General features: G+C 40.2%; 2 protein-coding genes across 3 annotated transcripts; both read right to left on the bottom strand.

Annotated features, from left to right (window-relative positions):
* Nucleotides 1-572: 572 nt before the first annotated feature.
* On the bottom strand, nucleotides 573-10,835 carry vps26a (VPS26, retromer complex component A). Its single transcript, XM_049565718.1, has 9 exons — nucleotides 10,745-10,835; nucleotides 9,161-9,310; nucleotides 8,580-8,655; nucleotides 7,931-8,087; nucleotides 5,950-6,114; nucleotides 5,204-5,310; nucleotides 4,877-4,978; nucleotides 4,610-4,719; nucleotides 573-3,808 (listed from the first exon to the last, which is right to left on the bottom strand). The coding sequence occupies exons 1-9, from the start codon at nucleotides 10,745-10,747 to the stop codon at nucleotides 3,692-3,694; spliced, it is 987 nt and encodes a 328-aa protein (XP_049421675.1). The 5' UTR covers nucleotides 10,748-10,835; the 3' UTR covers nucleotides 573-3,691.
* A 2,132-nt stretch (nucleotides 10,836-12,967) lies between these two features.
* Nucleotides 12,968-22,766, bottom strand: srgn (serglycin). Of its 2 annotated transcripts, none has more exons than XM_049565844.1 (4): nucleotides 22,537-22,766; nucleotides 20,033-20,174; nucleotides 13,998-14,221; nucleotides 12,968-13,849 (listed from the first exon to the last, which is right to left on the bottom strand). In XM_049565844.1, the coding sequence occupies exons 1-4, from the start codon at nucleotides 22,589-22,591 to the stop codon at nucleotides 13,746-13,748; spliced, it is 525 nt and encodes a 174-aa protein (XP_049421801.1). In that variant the 5' UTR covers nucleotides 22,592-22,766; the 3' UTR covers nucleotides 12,968-13,745. The 2 variants fall into 2 exon arrangements, with proteins under 2 accessions (XP_049421801.1, XP_049421799.1); XM_049565842.1 differs by having other exon boundaries at nucleotides 13,959-14,221; nucleotides 22,537-22,751.
* Nucleotides 22,767-23,179: the final 413 nt, after the last annotated feature.

Raw genomic sequence — 23,179 nt, 5'->3', positions numbered from 1 at the left:
CAAATGTAAATTATTGTATTGATTGTGAGTGACTTAAAGGTTGGATTTTAAGTCACTGAAAACTTAAAGGCTGTATTTTCTACATGAATGTCAAGTTGGATAAATTCTTTGTACTAAACATGAGATGTCCCTGTTTACAACTGAGAACTGAGCTCATACGACTGGTATGTTAAAGACAAAGTGTTGTTCAAAAGATATTCTGTATAAATTTGCTTTATTCACGATTCATTTTGGCTATATATTTGGGTTTGGTGTATATACACATATTATCATACACACACACGCACACACACACTCACACACACGCACATGTCGATGGCATGATTAGACATTGTATAAAGATTAACATGCAGTAGATAAGACAGGGGAAGAGAGTTTTGGCATTTAAGTGTTTCTTCATTACCTCTGGAGGTATTTAAAGCACACCAAACAAACCCCACCTGTACAGTGTTCAGAAAGACAGAAAATATGTCTGACAGGCAGAAAGAAAGCATCACCTGAAAATAAATTACGCTGTTCCCAAACAAAAGAAAACCAGATTGCAAAGGAACAAATAAAATCTCAACTGTGGATGGGTGTTCAGAGGTTTATGAAATGAAACATGTAACATGACAGTATGACTTGCACACGAGAGACAAAAAAACAAACAAAAAAATGACTTAATAACGTCCAATTAAAAAAAGTAGTGATATATAAATGACAGTATCATTTCCATGATAGACACAGGAGATCTCTGAGGTGAAGTTGTCCTTGAGTGATGTTTAGTTTCAGCTTCCATGCCACTTTTAAACAAAGTTAAGCATCGGAGGGGGAAAGTGCAAAATTGGCCACAGATCAGAGCTTAAGGGCAAATTCAACCTACACACAAGACCGGTAACATCACCAAACTGTGTGTTTGTGAGTGTGTGTCTTTAAAGCAGGACCTAAACAGCCGGTCTGAGCGTCACAGTGGAATATTTTTTACAGTATGTTGATATGAGATCCCTCCCAGTGCTTACAATAACAGACATAAGCCTTTTTTTTAACATTAGTATTCTACTTATACCAAACCAACATGCTCAAAGATGCTGCAACCTGCAAAGAGAAAGTGAAACTGACAGTGAATCTCCTGATCATGGCTAGCGTCATTTAATTTGTCTAATGCATCACTGATATAAATAAAAACCGCTATTCATGTTGTGATGACAGGTGTTCATTTTCAGGTATAAGAGGCTCGACAACCTCAACTTTCAACCTTTTTTTTTTTAACCTTTGAATTTAAGATACTGGAGATATTTCTTAAGTCAGCTGATGTGAGTCAGCCGACACCAGCCCTGACACATGAACTTAAAGGTTCAGTTCACCCAAATTACATATAAACATATTTTCTATAAAGTTTTGATATCTCTTTCTATAATCTCTTCTTCCACCTTAATAAAATGGAGGTCAATGGAATCAAATTTGTGGTGCTCAAAGTGCTGAAATCTAACTACTATGCTAATCCAGATAATCCACATGTCTGGCCTGGAAAAGATGTTTTACTTCTGTGTGTAATTTGGGTGAGCTGACCCTTAAAATAACTTAAGGGAGGAAATGGTTTCTATATTCTTCAAGATTAGTCATAAATAAGCGGCACTTTTAAGATCAAACAAAAGGCCTCGTGCCAGAGAAACTTCTTCAAACTCAGAGTGAATCTCCACATACGTTTGGAGGCAGTTCTGTGGTAACCAGACAGACAACACTGCATCGAATATTCATCTTAACAAGAGATGTTGAAATATTGTATTGAGCTAAAAAACCTGTATCAAAGTATAATGCTTTTAGAGCTGCAGCAATTAGTTGACTTATTGATTTGGAAAATGACTGAAAACTAATTGGCAACTATTTTTATGGTTGATAAAGCGTTTTAGTCAGTTTTTAAGGAACCACTACATGAGAACAATTTACAAGCATTTGCTGCATTTCTCTCTATAATGTAACTGTAAATTGAGTATTTTTAAACAAAAAAAAGATACTCATAGATGTCACCACAGCTCTATGAAATTGTGATGGATCCAGTTCACTTTCTTCGGACATTCTATAGACTAAATTCATCAATTAATGGAGAATGTGCAGGTTACTCGATAATGAAATTAAGCATCAATAGCAACACTACATGATTGTTATCTATTTAAATTATTTTAGGAAATAAAATACAGTGAAATGATAATGTTCACCTTGGATCCAACACATTTCTTGTATGGAACGAAATGTGGACTGGAACTGGAAACATATAAAGGTGCGTTCAAACCAAGCACGAGGCAAATTTTTCCACAGGGCACAATTACAACCGAATGGACGTGAATTCACGGCAGATGACGAAAATGACAATGATGGAATATGGGAAATATATGTATCCACCCAAGACGAAATTCTTCAGGTTGTGCAAAACATTCATGCAAGTGTGTCGCAAAAGCCTTTTACCATTGAGATCTATTTGAAATTCTCCTGACGTCACTGAGAAGCAGAGATGGAGGATAAACTTAAACTGTATGGAGATAAAACTAAAAAGGAGAGGGCTCGGAGAAAAGTAAGCGAAGACATGGGACTACATGATAAGTTCTGAAAATATGTACGTGTCACTTTTGTAAACCATATTGTTGAGTTGCATTTTAGCAACACGCTTTGAGTGACTTAGCATTAGCTGCTTTCCCCAGTTAGTTAGCACAACTGTTAGCACAGTAAATATCAAAGACAACCCAGCGGCCATATTCTTACAAGTAACACGAGGCAAAAATCCGCTTCCTGTTTGGTGCTAACACAACCTGAGAGCAAAAAATGTTCATGAAAACACTATATTTGAAAATGATATATAAAATTAAACTAAGATGTTAAGTTAAGATGAACATTTGTTGGACTAAACAAGACACTTGCATGGAAGAAGCAGCCTGTGGACTGTTGGAACATACTTAACAACAACTGGGAAACACTTGATCTCCCAGCTAGATGGATGGTCGAGAGCACAGTGATATTAGCATAGCTTAAACTCAGGTATTGTGAATGAACACAGAGCGCCTGTGTTGACTCATAGCTTAGCCTCCCATGTCCTTCGTTCAGGCTGATCCCCACGTCTTGAATACCTTAAGTCATTGACTAGCTCATCCAGAAATTTTGCAGGGGATGTCAGAGGGAAGATGCCAGAGAAATTCCAGGGTAAGTGCTGCCAAAATTTGCAAACAACAGAAGCTCCTGTTGCAGAAGAAAGGGATAACCGTGTGGCGGTTGTCTGTGGCCGCCTCCTCTTTTCCGTCTTTGCTCCTGTTTTATTATGCATTCAGATATCTGAGACTGTATGGCTTCATTTGTGTGTGCTTGTGTGTGTGTTTGCAGTCTGAGACGCCAAGATGACATAGGCTGCCTCACTGTTCCTTGCTTGGGTCGGTTTGATTTGCACTCTTGCCTTGACGTTTAGCTTTCAGCCATCTTGGATCGTATGCTTGTGCGTCTGTATGAGAGTGTGTTTCAGTTCTGGCGGGGAGAGAGTGAAGGTGGTCGGACAGCTCTCGTCTGAAGCTGTGGAGTGGTGATGGGGATGTCTGAAGTTATGTCATGTGTATTCATGTATACATTTCTCAGTCCAGGGGGATAGTGGGGCAGCCCGCACACCTCTGGCTGTTCAGCAGTGAAGAGTTGGTGTATTTTCTGTGTGTATTTTCAGTTCATAGTGTCGTCCTCACATCTCTGGCTGCTCTGCATTGACTGGTGGGGTTCGGGCCTCGGGAGACTCGTAGCGCTGATGGAAGTTTCTTTTCCTCATCTTCTCTGGAGCTTTTCTCCACAAAACAATCTCCTAAACACAGAAGCAGAGAATACATGAATGAAAACTCAGAGAAATCCCAATTAAAAATACAGTGGCAGTGTTTACATTCAGTGTCTCTCACCACAACTTTTTGTATCTAACAAATGTCACACCCGAGCTGTTGAGTTCCAGTAGCACCAATCAGAAAACCGAGATGTTGTTGATAGAAGTTGGACAGTGTTGTGTGTACGACACAAATAGGACAGAAGTGCTGATAAACACTATATTACTAAAGCTTTTCCTCCTGTTCATGCACAGGGCAGCCATATTGGATCGGAGTGGTTGGTAAGATCCCTCCAACCTTCCAAGTCGAAAATCTGACGTCAGCGGGCGTTCCTGCTCAGGACTTTTCAGGACCACTTTTTAATTTTGACCTCAAGTTCAATTTTGACTCCAGTTCAGATGGAACGCACCAATAAAACCAATAAAAATCTGCAGGGACCATATTTTAAATAATCCTGCATTGATTACATGCAGGTTTGCTTGATAGCAGTGGTCTTCTTCACTGCCTTTCCTCGCCATTGCTACTTTTCCTGGGGCATTGCCGCCACTTACTGTTGGTCAATGCGAAATAAACAACAGGGTGTCAATCGTGCCATTCTCATACAAGAAAATGTAAGTCTACATGCGCTTCCAAAATACTAAAAAAGGGGACCCACTTGTATAAACTTTACTCCATAGAGATACTATTTAGAGATATTCTGACACCATTTTTTCCCTTCCTGATTCTGATACCTGAACTTGCATATCAGCCGGAAAAATGTAGAGGTGCTGTGTGTGCAAGTGTGTTACCTGTTGTTTAAAGTATCTTCTGTCCTCCTCATCCACCAGCACCAGATTTAGGAAGTAGCGTACAGAGAACTTCTTGTTGACATCCCTCATGGTGGGTGTCAGGTCATATCCTGTACAGAGACACAGTATGTCATGTGCTACATTCAGTCCTTGTGTACAAATATGCTTATTTAAATGTTTTAATAAGAGGGAAACTGACCATCGTCTACCATATCTTTTTTATAACGGAGAAGAGAAAAAGGGAGGGGAGCACAGGAGAAGACTTACCTGCGAGGAACAGTCTGATGGGGATTGATTCTCCTTTAACTGGAGCACCATCCATGATTTCATACTTTGCAACCGTCTCTGTCTCTGTGGTCGTACTGGGACCTGAAAAGGAGGACAAAAATGACATAATCGATAGAATACGGTAAAGTGGAGCAGAGCTGACAGAAGTTTCTGCTCTTACTGCGACTTAATCAGTTTACAGAGGAGTAAACCAGTTACAGCATTTTACAGCTAAAGAAACCTCAAATGTGACGACCTAAAGTTAGCACATGCTCCTGTCTTATGTATAATCCATGTGTTTCACACGTGGCCATCCTAGATTCTCACCAATGCCTGTTATCTCCTTCTTGATGAGCTGTAGCTCCATGTGTTGGATCTTGATCCTGACCAGCAGGAAGTAGATCTTCCCGACAATCACATCCTTCAGGTGGTATCTGACAAAGAGACACATCAAGAGAAGCTGAACAAACTGAGAGGAGGTCAGAGGTTATGAGGGGAGATAAGAGGGTTAGTGAGGTACGATGAATCTAAAGTCAGAGTTTGCTACAGAGATAGCTCACTTTTAACCTGGCTGGGTCGCTATGATAACTTGCGCTGCGCAGCAAACCTGGTTGAGACCAGTTTATGTTCATAACGTTACCACTTTGGACTATGTTTTTATGCTCCGTTCTGATTTGCTGAAGCCTGTTTGTACACTGCTGATATATAACACCTCTTCCTAAATGGATGTGATGGGAACAAGCAAACAAATTATTTCAGATTTTCCCAGAGAACATGTCCTGACTTGCCCTTTGTATCAGCAAACAGGGTAAGCGCTGTGCGGCTTGCTTAAAAAAATTGCTCACCCTGGCTACATTTTTTCAATGCTTCATGCACCTCCACCTTATTTTCAGAGCAACAGCAAGCTGTTCCTTTGGCTCAACAGACTCCCTGAATGTTGTTGCTAAGGCAAAAAAAGCCTGGCTCTGTCCAGTTTGCTCTGTAGTACACCCCTCTAGTCTTATTTGGATTAAAGGTTTACTGAGTAAGCAATAAAGACGTTAACAGAGAAGTTAAAATGATATTAATCTTACTTGGATTTATTGTATTCGAACTCAATGTGCAGACAGTCCTCTATGCCGACCTCCATCTTGATCGAGTTGTTGACATCTGGGTAGGTGGCTAACTGGTGGACGATCAACTCGTACTCCTTCACCAGGTCAGACAGACGACGGACTATTGTCACCCTGAGGAAGTACCTGTGAGAAACACACAGACAACACGAGCTTTAGGAGTCAGTCTCAAAACAATGCTGAGCATGCTGCCGTCCAAAGATAATTCCCCACTGTGTCAATCATAAAAAAGAGAAGAGTCACATGTAGACATACAGTACAGGCCAAAAGTTTGGACACACCTTCTCATTCAATGCGTTTTCTTTATTTTCATGACTATTTACATTGTAGATTCTCACTGAAGGCATCAAAACTATGAATGAACACATGTGGAGTTATGTACTTAACAAAAAAGGTGAAATAACTGAAAACATGTTTTATATTCTAGTTTCTTCAAAATAGCCACCCTTTGCTCTGATTACTGCTTTGCACACTCTTGGCATTCTCTCCATGAGCTTCAAGAGGTAGTCACCTGAAATGGTTTTCCAACAGTCTTGAAGGAGTTCCCAGAGATGTTTAGCATTTGTTGGCCCCTTTGCCTTCACTCTGCGGTCCAGCTCACCCCAAACCATCTCGATTGGGTTCAGGTCCGGTGACTGTGGAGGCCAGGTCATCTGCCACAGCACTCCATCACTCTCCTTCTTGGTCAAAAGCCCTTACACAGCCTGGAGGTGTGTTTGGGGTCATTGTCCTGTTGAAAAATAAGTGATCGTCCAACTAAACGCAAACCGGATGGGATGGCATGTCGCTGCAGGATGCTGTGGTAGCCATGCTGGTTCAGTGTGCCTTCAATTTTGAATAAATCCCCAACAGTGTCACCAGCAAAACACCCCCCACACCATCACACCTCCTCCTCCATGCTTCACAGTGGGAACCAGGCATGTGGAATCCATCCGTTCACCTTTTCTGCGTCTCACAAAGACACGGCGGTTGGAACCAAAGATCTCAAATTTGGACTCATCAGACCAAAGCACAGATTTCCACTGGTCTAATGTCCATTCCTTGTGTTTCTTGGCCCAAACAAATCTCTTCTGCTTGTTGCCTCTCCTTAGCAGTGGTTTCCTAGCAGCTATTTGACCATGAAGGCCTGATTCGCGCAGTCTCCTCTTAACAGTTGTTCTAGAGATGGGTCTGCTGCTAGAACTCTGTGTGCCATTCATCTGGTCTCTGATCTGAGCTGCTGTTAACTTGCGATTTCTGAGGCTGGTGACTCGGATGAACTTATCCTCAGAAGCAGAGGTGACTCTTGGTCTTCCTTTCCTGGGTCGGTCCTCATGTGTGCCAGTTTCGTTGTAGCGCTTGATGGTTTTTGCGACTCCACTTGGGGACACATTTAAAGTTTTTGCAATTTTCCGGACTGACTGACCTTCATTTCTTTAAGTAATGATGGCCACTCGTTTTTCTTTAGTTAGCTGATTGGTTCTTGCCATAATATGAATTTTAACAGTTGTCCAATAGGGCTGTCGGCTGTGTATTAACCTGACTTCTGCACAACACAACTGATGGTCCCAACCCCATTGATAAAGCAAGAAATTCCACTAATTAACCCTGATAAGGCACACCTGTGAAGTGGAAACCATTTCAGGTGACTACCTCTTGAAGCTCATCGAGAGAATGCCAAGAGTATGCAAAGCAGTAATCAGAGCAAAGGGTGGCTATTTTGAAGAAACTAGAATATAAAACATGTTTTCAGTTATTTCACCTTTTTTTGTTAAGTACATGACTCCACACGTGTTCATTCATAGTTTTGATACCTTCAGTGAGAATTTACAATGTAAATAGTTATGAAAATAAAGAAAACGCATTGAATGAGAAGGTGTGTCCAAACTTTTGGCCTGTACTGTATCTAACCCAAACAACCCCCCTGCAGTTTGCCTTGTGTCAAACTGTGTAATAAATATACCTTAGCCTGACATTCGCTCCCGTGTAGGACTCATAGGGCTTCTCCACCTGCATGAACTCAAAGTCGTAGCTCCTGTTCTGGGTGAGTTCCCCAGGTAGAGCCAACTCCTTCACCAAATCCACAAACTCATGGGTGTTGCTCTTGTCGGAGAACAGCTCTGAAATACAGCAGAGTGAACATAGAGTGTTGGTGTATAGTTGGACAGTTTAAATACACTACAAAAACTCAGTTTCAGTTCAGTTCAGATTCTACGCTCTTTCAACACATCACTTTTGTCACCCTCCTCCTCCTCATGCGTATACAGTCAGAGGAGGGTTTAGCTGCACTATGGCAGGCTGCACATGACAACCACATGCTCCGTTAAACCTTTTAGCCACATGAGAAAGCCAGCAGCCGACTGTTGGCAAGCAGTTTTCCAGCTATAAGGCGATGCACTTAATTAGCATTTCAAATATTTCTATCTAGCTGCATATGGCAATTTGGAGGTTATAAGTGTAAACAGAATATATCCATCAGCACCATGCTGCTAACATCAGAGAAACAAAAAAGTTGGGTAGGCTCATCGTAACCATAAATAACAATTAACACTCTAGACACTGTACACCTCTTGTAAAACACACAGAGATAAAATAGCTTCAATCATGCTCACCTATCTGTCCAACAAACTCAATGCGGATGCCCTGATGCTCCAGCCGCTTTCCTCCCTGCTTCACATTTAGATTCACCTGGAGAGGAAATATTTCATTAGATCAACTATCACGTGAGCCAAAAAGCATATTGTCACAATTATAATATTTCCAATTCATAAATAGATTTGACTTTGCCAGGGAAAATCTAAAATATCCTCTCTTTATAGAGAATAAAAACAAGACAAGAGCTATCCATTATTACTACATATATATTGGATCTTCCAATATGACTTAATAAAGCTGATATTACAGCTGATACATTTGCAGATCCTAAACATAGATGTTACAGTTCCTCTTGAAGTCAGAGCAAATCTTGCACACACATCAAAAGAACATTATTTCCCAGTGGGCTCCGTTAAAGAGAGTATCCCAGAATAGACTGTGGCATGGCAGTGAAGTCTATTATCTACTGACTGAGCATGGTTAACTACTAAAATACAATTATAGCTAATTTAAATTAGGCTTCATGTGTGTAAGACAGCCTTATTGAACCTTGTGGAGCTCTGCATCCTAACCTATAAATAATATAAACTCAGTTTACCTTGCCAGACACAGACTCTCCGTCATAGAACAGGTAATGTTTCTCCACCTTCCCATCTTCTGTCTTTAACTCGGCTGTCTTTCTGTTCTCTGCATCGTTCAGCAGTACGTCTATCTCACACACCGGCCCAAACAGACCTCCTAGGAAACTCTGAAAATATGAAGCACAGTGTAGAAAACAGTATATTACACATGTAAACAGACTATATAAGAAATGCAACCTGTTCAAAGCTGACTCATTGGTGGCTTGTAAGAATTATACATTGGCTAAGCCTGTATTTGGAGTAAATTAGAAGTTAATGTGAACAGAGAAGATGGTCTTTTTTTAATACTGAAGGGCATGAACTGCACATTGTTAAGCAGAATGACAGCTGACATCTCTATTTTTTTATGTTCAAGGTTCCGGAAATGATTCAAAACAAAGATAGGCAAATCTATGATCACCATGACATTTGCCTATCTTGATTTAAAAGACTGAAACACAATGTCAGTCACATTTTAAGCCCGACATTATAAATAATTGGACTGGATAACAGGACTGGAGCAGCATTCCAGTTTAGAGGCACCAAGTATATTACAGTTTGTTGACACATATTCTCTACGGACTCTGATTACAGACAATGGCATGCAGCTATCTACAGTAATCACAAACGCCACCACAGCTGCTAAATTAACATGTATACGTGTGTGCACATGTATGGGACTGATGGGTGTGCTCTGGAGATAATCACATTTTGAAGCGGGAACCATGTAACTCCTCCACAGCTACTCCCTATCTGTTATTTCCACACTAATTCAGCCACTTATCACTGGCTGCACAGCCACATTATTTTCCTCTGAGCTGGCACAAAGTCACAAACACATACTTCAGCATGCAGCAGATCTGGAGGGATAAGCACAATCATCAAGATGCCAGGAGAGACCTCTGGACACGAGTGAGAGGCTTGTGATTGATTTTAACCCGTAAAATGATTTATAGAAGGAATATAGGAGAGGAAATAGGAGTATCCCAGTTTTAAGTCCAAACTCAACTTAATATAAAGCACAGCAACAGTGCATCAGAGTCAGTGGGTGTCAACTTGCATCTGTCCTCAACTAAACCTATAAGCTATCAAAGCTTTTCCAGTTCGCATATCCTTTAAACATCAAGATATTAAGATAATTTCAGGAGTCGTTACTGTAATTCAACGTGCATGTGTCCTACGGCACAACTTCACATTACACCCCGCTAACCAACCACCAACGTTAGCTAGCACTGACATTTCTCTCAGCCCTATGCCAGCTGTAGTCACCAAACATAAACAAGCTGAAGTTAATTCAATTATTAACCAACACTTTTAGTTGCTGCCAATACTCTCCACAGCTGCTGGGCCGTTAGCTAGCTTAAAACATCATTTAAAAGGCAGAGACGGCCTCGGACTAATGCTAACTCGAGCAGCCTAGCTAGCTTTCCTGTCAGGTTTAAACATTAAATAGCTGTTGTCAAGGGAAACCGCGGGTCCGTCTAAACGCTGGGTTTTTGTCAGTTAATCCCCCCGTTCGTCTCGGTGCAGTCCGGACAACTGACGCTTGTTTTTACACTCACCATCTCGGCCGTCTAGACAGTTGAAGCTAACAGCTAGCCTCGCTCCGTGCAGCCTGTCTGTCTGAACCAGGAGGTAGTATCAGGACTTACCGTCATGTGACCCGGATCATGTGTGTGTGTTGTCGAGGGGGAGGGGGCTCAGCTCCCATGGGATACAGTCAGGGATACAGTCACAGGTTATAGACACCACCTACACTACTCACATTGTATTATTACAAAAATATTAAATAAGGTTGTGATAAGAATAGCAGGTAATCCCAGAATTCATTTTGAGAGCAGACATCTAATTCTCTACTCTGTCATTATTTTAATGTTAAGGACCATTGCTTATTTAAGTGGCAACTACAGAGTCCTTATGACATTACTCACTATAATTAGAGCCTAAACACAAACTGTAAAAATAAAGTATTTGTTTCAACTGAAAAAAGGTTAGTGTCCAGGCTGCCTTAAATTTTTAGGTTGATTGAATTAGAGAAGACATGTTGGATAATTACAAAATTGCCTCAACTTGTCTTCTTAAATTCAGCCAACATAAAATTTTACGGCAGCCCAGACACTAACTTAACTTTAAGTTAAAACAAATAGGTTCTTTTTTAGTGTGTCCGGACTCTTTTGGGCTAATGTTTATATCAGTATTTAAGAAAAAAATATTAGGTGATATTCTTTTCTTTCTTTTTTTAAATAATAAACATATAACAAACATTTTTGATAGGAATCCCTTCAATTTGGTAATTAAAATATTCAGACTAATATCTGTGTTTATTTTACAGTTGAAAATAAAGCTTATCAGTGCTCTCTGGTGGACAAACTAATGTTGACAGTGCCTCTAAATTTCTCCAGACATATCTTATGCATTTCTCTACTGCTCTTTGTTGTTACATGTCTGCCAGCGCATTATGCTGATATAATATAAGCCTATGTGTGACAAACTAATATTGGAGTAACACCAGCCTGACAGGTCTTTATCTGACTAAGCAGGAGCCCACATCATTTCGTCATGCTGTTCAAAATACCACTTATCTTTTAAAATAAGTGGTGGAAGGTAATTAAGTACATTTACTTAAGTACTGGACTTAAATACAATTTTGCAGTACTTGCACTTTACTTGAGTATTTCCATGCCATGCTACTTTATACTTTACTTCCTTCACTACATTTATTTGACAACTTTAGTAACTTGTTTCTTTGCATATTCATATTATTAATACAAAATATAAATCAATAGATTGTGATGCATTGTTATAGATGAAACTACCCCGCAGTATATAAAGTAATAAAACTGGCTCAACATTTACCAGCTGCAGCATCAAAGAGGTCAACACATTGATGCATCAATAATTATAATCCAAGGGGCGCTGGTGGCTTAGTGGTAGAGCAGGCGCCCCATGTACAAGGCTGCTGCTGTAGCAGCCCGGGTTTGACTCCAGCCTGTGGCCCTTTGCTATATGTCTCTCACACACACACACACACACACACACTCTCTCTCTCTCTCCCCCTCCCCCCTCCACACTTGTCTGTCCTATACATTAAAGGCTAAAAAGCCCCCAAAAAATCTTTAATAATCCAGCGATATATTATATATAACTCTACAACCGGCCGTTCTGCATCATGCTTACTTTAACGATTGGTAGGCCTACTTTAAGTATATCTTGATGCAAATGCTTTTGTACTTAAACTTGAATATGAGCAAGGAAAGTAGAGTATTTTACACTGTATTATTGGTACTTTGATTCAAGTTAAAGATCCGAGTACTTCTTCCATCGCTGTTTAAAATAGTTTTCCACTAACAAATCTGTTTGGTGCTTTAATGGCATTGTTTGTTGTGTAAAATAGTTTTGAATTATGAATCTACATTATACCTATTGCAGTTCAATTTGATTGATTCATTACCCTCAATCTTGTTGTTCCCTTGTTAAATTCGGTAATGCATCACATTCATATTCTCCTATGTTAAAAAACAGATTTCTAAAGTCAATTTAGCTTAATTTTCCATGCAAAAATCAACGTTTTTTTCCTAGGAAAGGGCATAGCTATAAATCATCCAAAGATAATCTCTCACGTTCATGAGTTTAAACATAAGGGCCGGAGCAGAAGAGGACAAAGTCATTAAAACCTGTTTACCCAAACATGACATTCCCAAATACCCAACTGACTGCAGAGATGTACAGTTAACAGAACAGACAGACAGATAGTTTTGATCAAATCTACTGAAAACACAACTGAATACCATTGGTATAAATCCTTTATTGTATTTCAAATGCAAATTAGACAACGCAGAGCATGTTAAAATGCATGCATGTGCACAGTACATATTCTGATACTATGTTTCAGCTCACAGTGGTTAAGATTGCGTGAATCCGTTCCTGAGGGGTTTGGGTTTGCGAGGATCTCTTGTTCAACTTTGCAGACCAGAAGTTCCCAAACAATGTTATATAATTCTCCTGGGTAAGTGTAAAGTGTCAAAACATTTGAGACAAAGGGATCAAATAATATAAATAAGTCTTTGTTTTTGTGGAACACATGACTCATAGCTTAAAAAAAAAAAAAAGGTTAGGACCACGGCTATACAGAATGAGCAACACGTGGACGAAGGTGTCATCTTATTGCACAGGTATTACAACTATTCGAAAGCATATTTCAAATTTTATAGTAAAAAGCACAGTAAAACTTACATATTTTTTTCCACAAGAAAGCAAAAATACAGGTCCCTGCCAACTTAAACTAAATTAAAGTGTGTATATGTCTCATTTATGCAGACCATTCTTTTACTTTGGCAGCTACTTTTTCAATGTTTACAGTCTTTTGCCCCTGAAAAGAGTAATTCCCACCAATAACATTGAGAATATAAAATATATATATTTGGCCTTTGTCAAACTCTGAGCAACCATGTTTTACACCACCAGGTAGTGATGCAATATTTGTTTTACTATTTGAACACACAAGGTAGAGATGAAACAGATGCTAGCCTTGTTTATGTGTCTCTGACTGGGTGGGTGTGTATTCTACAGCAGAAGGTGGTCTTCTCTCAGCTCCTGCTCTGCTGGTTTTGCCTCACCAAACACAGGCCTGCTGGGAAACAATCTCCTCATGCCGCTGGGTTTCTCATCTAGAAGCAGGAAAACAAGGAAATGATCAAACTACATGAAGCAGAAAAAAGGATGACATTGACAAATACTGAATCCATGAAACTCAGGACATGTCCCCCTCAAAAATACCTTTGTATAGCTTCGCGTCTTTCTCGATCCCAGACTCACCGGAGCCAGGTGCAAAGGCCCAGTCTGCGAGGAAGCTACCTTCAGCTCCAGAGCCTTCATAACCTCCAGAGCCTTCCTCAGTCTCCACAGGTGACTCTCCCTCTTCACCTGTGATTGGCGATTCACCCTCCTCTGCTCCCTCATCGTACTCCTCTTCCATCTCATCCACTCCCTCCTCCTCCCATGTTGGACTCTCACCTCCGTCCTCCTCAGGCTCGGCCTCTCTGGAAACACAACGAGAGTCAGTTATATATGGGGTTTAGCAGGTTGTAGCTGTCTGTTTGAGAAGGCTGTCCTACTTCATCTTTTCAGTAAATCATACTTATAATCATATTACTTCATCGTAACTGACATTTTCACTGCATCGCAAACAATAAAGTGACACAACTTCACCAATAAACCTTAGACACTCTTCCTAAACTTTGCTGCAGCTGAACTTGTGGAGGGTTTTGAATTTCAGCTTTAAAGATCCTGAGCAGACAGATAAAAATACTTGAAATAATATTCGTCTGTGATCTTTTTCCCCCACAAATAGTTCAGCACACTCCCTACAAACTCTTTAAAGCACATTTACTCTTCCTCCCTCATTTAAAGGTTCAGTGTGTAAGATTTAGTGACATCTAGTGGTGAGGTTGCAGAACTGAAACTTCTCCTGTGTACCAAGTGTGTAGGAGAACTATGTTTGCCAATGCAAAAATACAAATGGCCCAATCTAGAGCCAGTGTTTAATTTTTTAAAATTCTGGGATACTGTAGAACAACATAGTGGACGTATGAAGGTATAATAGATGCCCCTTAATCCAACACACTGGACCTTGAACACCCATCTATGCAAATATTCTTCATTTCAAAGGGGTGACTTCCATGACATACCACTGACATTCTATAAACCAAAGGATTAAATGAAAAAAATAAATATTAGTTGCAGTCCTACTGCACATATCTCATTCTGCAAAGTGACTGTGACAACCAAAACACACTTAGGTTGATGGGGGCTTTAAAGGTCCAGACTTGGGTACTACTATGTTTATGTCTATTCATACTGATTGTACTGTTGCTCAAAAAAAGGCCAGAGGAATAGTCAGTGTAATAAGCTTTTGGTTTTACTTTGGTGCAATTATCAGGAGCAGGTAGATGTGCTCTCCTTGCATCTAATATGTTGCACTACTACCAACTACTGGATTTAAACTAAAATCTCTACTTCATAAATAAAACAATAATAACCTCTTCCCATCAATTTCCCATTCTGCTATGAATTCTGTTTTCTAGGTGTTTAAGAGAGCCTCAAGTTTCTCTCAGCTGCTGCTGCACACTTTCTCCCAAAACTCCCACAACACCCAGAAATCTCCTGTATCTATAATTATGTCCATTTTCTCACATTTCAATTCTCCTCCAGCAGTACAGTTAATTACCATTGCCACAAGCCCCAAAACACCTGATTCCTCACAAAAGCAAAACTCTGCATTCTTCATGACTGACGTGTCCTTCATAGCTTCTTTTCTCACACCATACCTTGTTTTACCTACTTCCTAACACATCTAACCCTGATTATTTCTGTCTCTCTTACTCTCTTTGGGCAGTTATCCTCCCATGCTGCATGATTCCCTTTACAAAGAAGACACTCCACAGTCTCCTTCACATTAATGCTCCCCACATTTACCACATGGCAACAGTTCTTACACTGTAGTGGTTTGGGAACATACCACCTAACTGGGTACGACACGTGGTCTAGGAAGACCCTATCCGGCGGCAAGAACTCCAACTCAAAGTGAAGAGTAAGACATGAAGTCTTAAACTTCTCTTTTCTTTTTGTTGTCAAGCGTCTTTATCCTGAAGCTGTCTGTTAGCCCTTTACACTCTTTGAATCTCCTTGCATCGACTCTGCGTGAGACTCCACCAACTACCCCTGTTATTGGAACGTTCTTGCTGAGCGGAAAACATACCAGCTGCTCTAAGTGATATACAGCAGCTGTGCATCAATCAGGCAGATAATGTCACATCTTAAAAGGCCTACATAGGAGGTTTCACTTGTTTTTGCTGATGAGACCTCGTCTGAGGGCTGTGTGGGTGTGCACAGACTGTGCTTGAGTGACATATGCCTTGTCTTGCACAGCCAGACTTCTCGCTGCACTTTGTTTTAACACTGTGCCAGAGCGGGGCAAAAGTCTTGCTGAATGCATCATAACTCTGCACTGAGGGAAAAAAGCACTCTGGGTTGTTTGTATTTCTTTAAACCAATCACAATCATCCTGGGTGGTGCCACGTCCAGCATGTAGAAACAGTGCCCTTGCAAAATAGTGATAGCAGACAGAAGAAGGGGAGGAGAATTACATCTGAAATAGGTGGCCAATGGCGCAGTCTACTGTACATCCTGTGAGTCAGACTAACATCTTTCTGACCCTTCTATTAGCTTTGTATTGCACCTTTATCATTATTATTGTTTTATGGTACTTGGTGACCTCACTTCCAACAAAGCTCAATCCAGCTTCAAGAAACAGAATTCTATGTAGCCAGAATAAGTGAAAACACCTGCGTGTACAGAGCCTTTAAGTGGAGACCTAAGGTGTTTTTCAACTGGAAGAACTCCCAATTTTGTTGTGTCCACACCCCAACAACTAAGTTTGTGGTTCTTAAAAAACAGTTTTGAGGGACTTTTTTAGTTCCTGTAGAGTAGGTACTCGCCCAGCAAAAGAGGAACCAGGACTAATGTAAGTGTATGGGGACTGATCGCATGCACCCAATGTAACACATCATAATGAATAAACACAGACAAATGGACTGACTGTGAAGTCTAGGCTTTACTAAGCATTTATGTGGCGGTGGCACTACAGCCCAGTTTTGGCTTGTCAGTGTGAAAGTGATGGTGCTATACCAACAACTGGCTGGCTACAGTAATCACATCAGCACTCCTATTGGCAGTGCAAATGCAACAAGCAAAAAAACCCTTGACTGTATATAGTTCTCAGGGGAGCTCCCCAGTGGGCAGTTCCTCTCAGGGGGTCCCCAGAACTGGTCTGAAAACACCCATTAACAATCAAGAACTACATGCAACAACAGCATTAACTGAACCTGACTTCATCTGACTAAATCATTTATCATATCTGCTTTATAGACAGACCTCCCTTCAGTAGCTGTTGAAATACATCAGTCAAAGTTAAAAAAAAGTTAAAAGTTGAATTACAGTACCCTTTTGACATGTAATCTGGTACTTCTCACACATCAGTATCAGACTAATGTGGCACATACGCAGACGCAAAACAATGGACCAGAAGTAGCAGCCCACCAGGCGTCACAGCCCACTTCCTTTCAACACTTCCCTCTGACTTCCTGTTAGAGGTGCGCAGCAAAAAGGAGGGCTGCTGCTTAAGCAATTGCTGCCTTAAGCAAGCTGAAATGATGTAGGAGGCCTGATAAGACTCTGACTAATAACACAAACAATCTATAAGAAGAACCCTTATTTCAAAGCACTCTCATTCACTCTGTCTCCAACCATCCTTTCTACCTGCTACCTTCTGACATATCCACACCTTTCCTCTCTTTTTCTTTAAGTCTCACCTAAATCCTATATCATTTATACATTTTTATAGCTGCTTTGCAACCAAATCATTTAATTCTCAGTTGGATGTTTGATCATTTTAATGATCAGACCTGTGATGGTAGTAGCTCATACAGTCTATCATGTTCGTTGGCACACTGATGCTAAAACAACCAGTCATCCACCTTTTCTATGCCTCTTTGTACAGACCATATGCTTTAGAAAATGAGATATGAAACAGTGTAAATTTGGAGTTTGCAGTTATTTATGCGCAGAGTACATAATGTTGTAAGCTGGTTAATTCAATACAAGACACTGTGTGATTTCAGCAACACTGCAGATGGACTGCAGCTTGATAAGATATGATTTGTGGTATTCATTTCAAGTTTCCTGTTTTTTGAAAATATAAGTTCCTTAACTGATAGCATCGCTGTTGGTTTAAGAGGAACCCTAAAAGAGGAAACTGAAGGCTCAGACCAAGACTGTGAGACAAACTTTCTCAGGAATCACACATATTCAATATAAACTCTTTCACATGTACCACCATGTGTTAAACACACACACACACACACACACGCAGTTCTTTACTGGCTCATTAACTCCAGAGGGTCACAGTTTTAAAGTTCAAGGTAAACTACTAAATGAAACAATCTGGACAGAGATAGTCTGAACAAAAGGATGGTTTGAATTCCTTTTAAGAGACTATTAACATATGAATCATTCACCACGCTTACTGCTCCCAGAGGAATTGGATTGTTTGGGTGTTTTCTTGCAGTTAACTGTGAAGAAGTTGGTTGGGGAAGCGAAAACAGATCAACCTTTCTCACCAGTGGCCAGAGGGAGTAGATGTGCTATATATGTCTGCCTAACACGCAGTGCTTATAACTTCTGGGTGGACTTAAAAAAAAAGGTCAGATTTCATGATATGGAAACACAATTTTAAATAACTGCCCAATTTTTACAGAAACTGGCAAAAGATATAAGGCTTAGAAGTAGCTAAGTTGATTGCTTTCCATTTATTTTAAGGCACAGACATGGCGGTGTGTTCATCTCTTGAACTCTCTGCCATCTATTGTTTTTTTGCCATGGCAAATAGCCTATAATTTAATATCTAATAAATGAATGTGGTTCAGTGACGTCCTTTGATGCTCAAAGAATGCTCTTGTTAGGAAGAAAAATCTGGAATTATTAAATAGAGATTAAATAGGAATTAATAATAATGAATTAATTAATTAACTTTGGCCTACCCAAGCATAAGGGACACATACGGACAGTCCCTTCACCTCAAACACACACACCAGCACGAAGAAGACACGTATATGAGTTATAATATTGATACCAGAAGTAAGTTTGCATCTCTACAGCTTACTAGATATAATATGTTTCTTTTAGTATATGCCACCTCTAATTTCCCCATATCCTCTACTGACATGTGTTTATACCATACAAAATTCTTCCTTAAAATAATTCTTTGGTGTGTATAGACAATCTGTAAGAATTATCTTAAGTGCAGAGAAAGTACCTACATTTCTCCTCGTGATTCCACACGTTTGGGAAGTGAAACAAAGCCAGCCATAGATCAACACCTTACACTTTAAATTACGTGTACTCCTATTTCTGTATTCTGTGACAATATGAAAAAGACCATGAACTCTTAAGGTCTTTCTCACTGCAGCCCGAACCTCCCAGCTTCTCTCTGTCAGCCTTTGTCTTATCCCTCCACGTTGTCTCATATTTTGGCTTTTCTTGGCCACCTACCTTACACTTAAGCGCACACACACACACACACACACACACACACACACACACACACACACACACACAGAGGTTGGTTGCTGGAGTTGTGGTGACCAAGATAACAGATCCAATGCAGCATCAGCATTTCTATATTCAAAGTCTGCATTCATCTGCCAACAGCATACAGCGGTGTCATAGTGGAGGGAAAAGTGGGACTGATGACCCAGGGCCCAAGTTGGAGGGGGGCCTTCTAAAACCCTGGAATGTGCATTTTGGTTTTGTTTATAATTCTTCATTTCTAAGCAATAAGTGCAATGACTACATTAAAAATGGTTGAGTAAGTCAATTGAAAGACTTCACTTGGCAAAAAATGGAAGCTCTGTGAGGCCCCTCTCAAGCCTGCACCTCTCTAAACACAGCTAGAGCCATGTGCTAGAGCATGTACACACTGTCATGTCTTTCCCCAAGAAAGGGAAATTTGGGTTTAAAAAAAAAATGCTGAGGAAAAACTCAAACTGACTTTGTAAAAGAAAAATTCACAGGGTGGGTGAGATACATGGATCAAGAGATGAAGGGCGGGGGGGGGGCCAACAGAGACTGGGCATAGTGGCCAAAATTTGGTGCTACACCCCAGACAGTATACTTTATTTTGTTTTTCCAGACTTAATTTAAAATTGATGTGAACTCACTGCTGCAAAGACATTTTCATCCCACACACACACACACACACACACACACACACACACACACACACAAACACTTACAGATACTGTGCAGTGGCAGCAGGCAGTTTGGCTGGTAGGTCTGGACTCCATGCCATTTCTGTACTTTTCTGAGTGACACAGTTGGCCTGGTCACCCTCGGGGTTACATCTCACAAACTTATACACAGCAGTTGTGGGCGCTCCTACAGAGAGACAGAGAGTTGTTAATGTTCAAGTTATGTGTTGTTTTTTTCATGCAATATTTCATGTCACATTTCACTTTAGTCTGACAGTTCTTGGGCAATATCTGGTTGCTCATCTGGATCAGCTCAGTGTGACAATTAGGGTTCACTATTTCCATATTTGCAGTGTTTCAAGAGATTACAACATTATTCTGCAACAGGGTAAATAGATGGTTGGCCTGATGGGCTTCTGCAGTGTCAACGTCCATCAGAATAAAAGATTATTCTGCTTAAGAAGAGGAAGTAACGATACCACAGCCTTTTCTCAACACATTGCAGCAAGTTGATCATAGAGCTTATCTGATGCTGAAAGTATTAACAGTTATTTCCCACCAATATTCAGGGTAAAGAAGTTAGCTGATCACTTATTGTCTGTTTTATTGCTACAGCGAGCAAGATAAGACGGTGGGATCTCGACATTTTGACAACTGGTGTTGGGTGTTCATTCATGGTTTCATTATTGCTGCATCAAAAAATTGCACAAGTTGTCTGTCAAAACACCTTTTCCTGTTTTGCACACACTGTTGGGCTCTTGGCATTGCTTAAAACGTTTTTAAAAAGTCTCCTGGCTCTTGGAAAATCTTCCAAACTATTAAGTGTTTAAAAAATGCTTAGTTGTCTGTGTGACATTTCTGCAGCACACCAATATAACCCAAAGCTAATCTACCACCATCTGTCATGGAGGCCACTGATATCTGACAGTTGTATCAGTGTCATTTAATTAGGTGTTTTTAGATGGGTGGCTTCCTGTCACAAGTAGTTTGGATCTTAGGAGTTAACACAAGGGACAGTCACTGAAAAGGCAATTTCAGGCCTAATAGGAACCGATGACGATCTGTTGATTGAGCTCAGGCTAGTGTCACAAATGTACATCTTGTGACACCTATAATACATTCATCTGGCATTTTATAATTTAATGTTTAATCCAAATTCTACTGAATAAAATCTTGATTTAGCTGCTGTTTTATTTAGACTTGTGATTGGCAAAATCCAACAATCTGGGGTGTCAAACATACGACCCAGAGGCCAGAACCAGCACACCAAAGGGTTCAATCCGGCCTACTGGATGACCAGGCCAAGTACAAAGTTTTAAAGGCCAGGTTAAGAAGTGATTAGTTGCTTCAGAGGCCTATACTTATCTGAAAAAAACACCCAAATACTTACAGATATTAAAAACTGTGCGAAATATTATCAATCTGCAGCTTCAGCACAAAAATAATCTGCATCAAAATCCTGTTTTAAAACAATATAATTGGAACTGCACTTATTTTTCTGAGGACATACCAGGTTGTTCGTCTGTTTTATGAAAGGATGAACATTTACAGAATGTATTTGTGCATGTTTACATGAAAAGAAAGGGAAAAATCAGAATGATGTAAGTTGGTGGTGAAGAGAGTGTATTTATTTATGTCATAGTTTGCTTAGTGATGGATTAATAGGCCTATAGTTTGGGAATGGGGGTAAGGCTAAGACATGTTGCTTCTTCCTGCTCCTTTTCGGACATGAAATGTTAATTGATGTTTCTCATTGTAAATCTCTTTATGATTTATTGTTTGTTTCTGTTTGTAGGGTTTTTTCTACAATAGGTATATCCTGTGTTATTTTATTATTTTTATTAAATGTTCAATATAATTCAGGCAAATCAAAATTAAAATAAAATCTCCCTGTAATATTTTGTTTAGAAACATCTGAAAACACATCAAAGAATTGCTATTTTTATTTACTTATCAGGGTTTCCCCATGCAGTTTCCTTGTGTCATGGTGAGAGTACCAAAAGCCCCTTAATATGTACTGAAGGAGACACAGTGTTCAACAAGCCACAAACTTGACTCGGAAACTGAAACGCCTTTGCTTTCCGATCTTATATGAACTACACCAGACAGGGGCTCCCACATATTTTCCCCACATGTACCTGAAAGTGTTCACCTCAGTTTCTCATCTTAAAGTATAATGGTAATGATGTATTCACACTTTAAAGTTGTGTTTCTGTTCATGCCATTTGCGCAGCAGTGAGTAGCCTACAGACGAACCTGACGTGACGTCTTGACATATGAGTCACACACTTATGGTAACCCCATTATGCTGACACAGTGAGACAAATAGTGGCACAGTTCCGAATTCTGCCTGTCAATCAAAGACCCCTGACGGCCCTCAGACCCCAGTTTGGCTCACTCCCTGAGCTGTTATTGTGAGGCTGTGTGTGTAAGCTGTCAGGGTGATGACATGTTTCCACTACAACCTGCCCAAATACAGTCCACATGAAGTCTGCAGCGACCTCCGCCTCAACAGTCACAAATATTTAGCGATAAAATACTCGACTTACCCTTTCCGTTATGCAGGGCGAGGCAGCAGATAACGAGGGCCAGAATCAGCTTCATCCTCAGCTTTGTCTCTCTTTGACTCAAACACCTAGAAAATGTGTGAAGGCACTCCTTCTTCAAAATGAACCTTGTTGCGCTGGTGTTGAAGAATAAGAGTAAACTGCAAACTCCCCCTGAAGGAGCTCAGCCCTCTGAGTGCGTCATGGTTTCCTGAAGTCGTCTGGTGCACAAAGTGAACATCCTCAGTGGAAACTTTTGCATTAGCAGCCTCAAATATCAGATATCAGTGCGGAGTCTGCGTAACTACACACTTCTACTGAGGAAATACCAGAAGATTCAATCTGTCTTTCTGATAATAACGACCGAGAGGAAGCAACAATCTGTCTTAATTGGCTGCGGGCTCGTTTTGTAGTGAGATAAGGAAACGATAGCATCTGTGAGAGCTTCTGCTTTTACGTGAAATGAATTCACTTCAATTGAATTTGGTCTTTTTAACTCTCTCTGTATGTGAAAATAAGCAATTTTCTCCGTGTGTGAGAGAGAAAGAGAAGGTTGTGTGTCACCCTTTGATTTTCTACTTGTGGTTTCACTCATCTTAACTTTGCTTTCTTCTAGTTTCACAAGGCTACAACAGAAACACGAGAG

Source organism: Epinephelus fuscoguttatus, linkage group LG2 (assembly GCF_011397635.1).
Source record: "Epinephelus fuscoguttatus linkage group LG2, E.fuscoguttatus.final_Chr_v1".
Classification (NCBI taxonomy): domain Eukaryota; kingdom Metazoa; phylum Chordata; class Actinopteri; order Perciformes; family Serranidae; genus Epinephelus; species Epinephelus fuscoguttatus.
The sequence above is the reverse complement of the archived record's forward strand: the minus strand, read 5'-3'. Positions and strand labels throughout refer to the sequence as shown.

Bases quoted from the DNA above. Each gene is read 5' to 3' on its own strand.
- vps26a (XM_049565718.1), bottom strand. The intron at 8,088-8,579 runs GTGAGCATGATT...GCTGTATTTCAG, and splicing joins TGAGTTTGTTGGACAGATAG to AGCTGTTCTCCGACAAGAGC. The intron at 4,979-5,203 runs GTGAGAATCTAG...CCTCCTTTTCAG, and splicing joins GAAGGAGATAACAGGCATTG to GTCCCAGTACGACCACAGAG.
- srgn (XM_049565842.1), bottom strand. From the start codon at position 22,591: ATGAAGCTGATTCTGGCCCTCGTTATCTGCTGCCTCGCCCTGCATAAC. The intron at 20,175-22,536 runs GTAAGTCGAGTA...GTCTCTCTGTAG, and splicing joins CGCCCTGCATAACGGAAAGG to GAGCGCCCACAACTGCTGTG. The intron at 14,222-20,032 runs GTAAGTGTTTGT...TTGTGTTTCCAG, and splicing joins GCTGCCACTGCACAGTATCT to AGAGGCCGAGCCTGAGGAGG.